The sequence below is a fragment of the Cyprinodon variegatus genome, unplaced genomic scaffold (assembly GCF_000732505.1).
Source record: "Cyprinodon variegatus isolate N-32 unplaced genomic scaffold, C_variegatus-1.0 Scaffold723, whole genome shotgun sequence".
Classification (NCBI taxonomy): Eukaryota; Metazoa; Chordata; class Actinopteri; order Cyprinodontiformes; family Cyprinodontidae; genus Cyprinodon; species Cyprinodon variegatus.
Window position 1 is genome coordinate 192,496 of NW_015151176.1, and position 2,579 is coordinate 195,074.

General features: G+C 50.0%; 1 protein-coding gene across 3 annotated transcripts in view; it reads left to right on the forward strand.

The window, feature by feature from the left end:
* The window catches only part of phldb1 (pleckstrin homology-like domain, family B, member 1), a 51,069-nt gene that overhangs the window by 18,360 nt on the left and 30,130 nt on the right, over positions 1–2,579 (forward strand). For all 3 annotated transcript variants that reach the window (XM_015395059.1, XM_015395060.1, XM_015395061.1), the window contains exons 3-5: positions 792–1,031; positions 1,113–1,259; positions 1,338–1,475. In XM_015395059.1, coding sequence (XP_015250545.1) covers positions 792–1,031; positions 1,113–1,259; positions 1,338–1,475 — 525 coding nt within the window. The remainder of the gene's footprint in view (positions 1–791; positions 1,032–1,112; positions 1,260–1,337; positions 1,476–2,579) is intronic.

Sequence of the window (2,579 nt, forward strand, 5' to 3'; positions counted from 1 at the left end):
GCTACAAGCATGCTTAGTGTGAGGGATTGCTGAAGAGTCAATGAGTCGATGCAATCAGCTGGTTTTCCTTGGATGGACATTTTTTGAAGCAATCTGACTGGATGATCTGGTTGAATTGTCTCTAATTTGATGACATGGTGTGAATTGGCGCTATAGAAACAAACAGAATGAAAATCTCCACAGCTTCCCATCTCTCCTCGGCTCATTGACCCTTTTAGAAGGATGCTGAGGCATCTTAGGTTTTTTCAGACTCTTCCTGGCCTCCATGATTTCTGGCTGCTGCTTTGTTGCCATCAGTAAAAACTAAATCCTGGGAACTCTCACGTGATTGGCTCAGGAACCAGGAAGGAAACGAGCACACCATCCCTCCGCAGCTCTGACTGATTTATTTTTTCCAAATTATTTTGATTCACTTTCTGTTTGTTCCATTTGTTTAGTGCAGTAAAGTCAGATTGCCGGTTCTGTCACTTAAATCCTATAAAAAGGTGATTTTAGGAGGTTTAGTTTCCATATAGCTGCCCTGAGGCCTGCCTGTTTTAAAGGGCGGGTCCGACCGGTTCTGGTTCTGTTCTTCTGTCATTAATGAGCTGAACGGTTCTGGGTCAGAAATGACACAGGAAGACGGGTTTGATATGACTTGATGAATCCAGAAAGAGCTCAAGTTCTGGACTGAGGGTTGGTTTCAGAACCGCTGCATTCTGGGTAATCCCTGCTGAGGCTTTTATCTGAGGAGGTTTCTCTCGTTCTTCAGTGAAACCAGCAGGTCCAACTGTGTTTGCATCCTTCCACAGGAGAGGCAGCGGCTGGAGACCATCCTGACCCTCTGTGCCGAGTACAACAAGGGCGAGGGCGCCGGGCCGGACACCCCAGACCCGGGAAGGATGGCGTTCCCCGGCAGCCTGGATTGCTCGCTGGGCAACGTTCTGGGAGGAACGCCGCTGTCTGCCCTCCGCCTGGCGCAGAGACAGAGGGAGAGCGACGAGGAGAACCTGAAGGAGGAGTGCAGCAGCACAGAGAGCACTCATCAGGAGGTGAGGGTGGGGGGGGCTGCTCCCAGGACCGCAGGCCCGGTCCGGTTTGACTCCTAACGTAAAGCGTCTCCCTTCCTGCAGCACGAGGACCCCCCCAGCTCAGCCGGCGCCGCGCGGTCAGAGCTGACCTACCTTGAGGACGAGAGGGTCCGCGTTCTGGCCCGGATCGACGAGCTGAAAGCCCGGCTCACCGAGCTGGAACAGCAGCTCCAGGAGTCTGAGCAGGAGGTGCGGCTTCATCAGAACCTCCTCCGGGACGCGTCTCTGCCGGCGGCGTGTGACTCACCGTGTCTTTGGACCCCGCAGGCGGAGATGGAGCGCGCCCTGCTGCAGGGCGAGACGCGGGCCGAGCTGGACCAGATAGAGGCCGAGACGGACGTGGTCAGTCAGCTGCAGCACAGGCTGGAGGAGCTGGAGAGCGCCATCCGGAGGGAGAAGGAGCAGGTACACGGGGACAGGAGGAGAGCCTGGTTCGTGCAGATAGGCTCACCAGCTGTGGTTCTGATCCGTCTTCTAACCCTGAAGTCTTTCTCGGCTTCCTCAGCGTGGGCTGACGGTAGCAGCAGGCACAGGAGGTTCTGGTTTATTACTTTATAGAACCACCTGGTTTTACAGCAACCAGATAAATCTGCTAATCTGCGTTTCACACCTATGAAATAATCCTCGCATGATTAATAGAAGGATGGTAACGCTGAGCTCACTGCGGCGCCATAAGGAACCCAAACCTTTGAAATCAGTGGGAACGCCCCATCAGCCGCGCTGCAGAGCTATCCGGTTAGCGAGGACGAATCATTTCCTCTAGAGGGGCGTTTGGCCAGATGTGTAGCGGCCTCATTAATCCAACAGCAGAGACTTCCTGCTCAATTTCAGAATAAAATGAGATTATGCTAACTTTGCTACTGGAACCAGCCAGTTAAAGGGCGAGTTTAAACCGTGAAAGAGCTTAAACTCAGGTGATGATCTGTTCTCAGCAGCGATGGTTCTGCAGCTGTAGCCGGGTCAGGCTGGTCGCGGCGTCTGCAGCTGTGCAGCAGGCGGTGTGAGTGCGGCGTGCGGTGCGGCTAAATGCTGCAACAGGTGCAAACATTTGGGTTGTTAGTTTTCCAAAAGAATGATAAAATTCAGAAACATTGCTTCGGTTTATGGAAGGGAGCCTTTGTTATATTAAAAAGAGAGAATGTCGCCACGTTTATAGGATTTAGAGAAATAAAGTCATGAAACAGGCCTATAAACTACACTGCAAAAACATCCTAATAATGAGTAAACATTTCTTAAATCAAACGATAAATAAGCTTTAAACCTTTCTTTACTGTTATTTCTTCAACATTTTTGATTAAAATCTAGAAATATTAGTTGTGGTTATATTATAGTGTAGTTCTGAAACATTAATGAATTAATCGTTAACTGGAGTATATATATATATATATATAAGGGGTGGAACGGTTCACAAAATCCACGGTTCGGTTCGATTCACGGTTTCGTGGTCACGGTTTTCGGTTCGGTTCGATTCTGTATATGTTGATTGTTACACCGAAATCCCATAAAAAT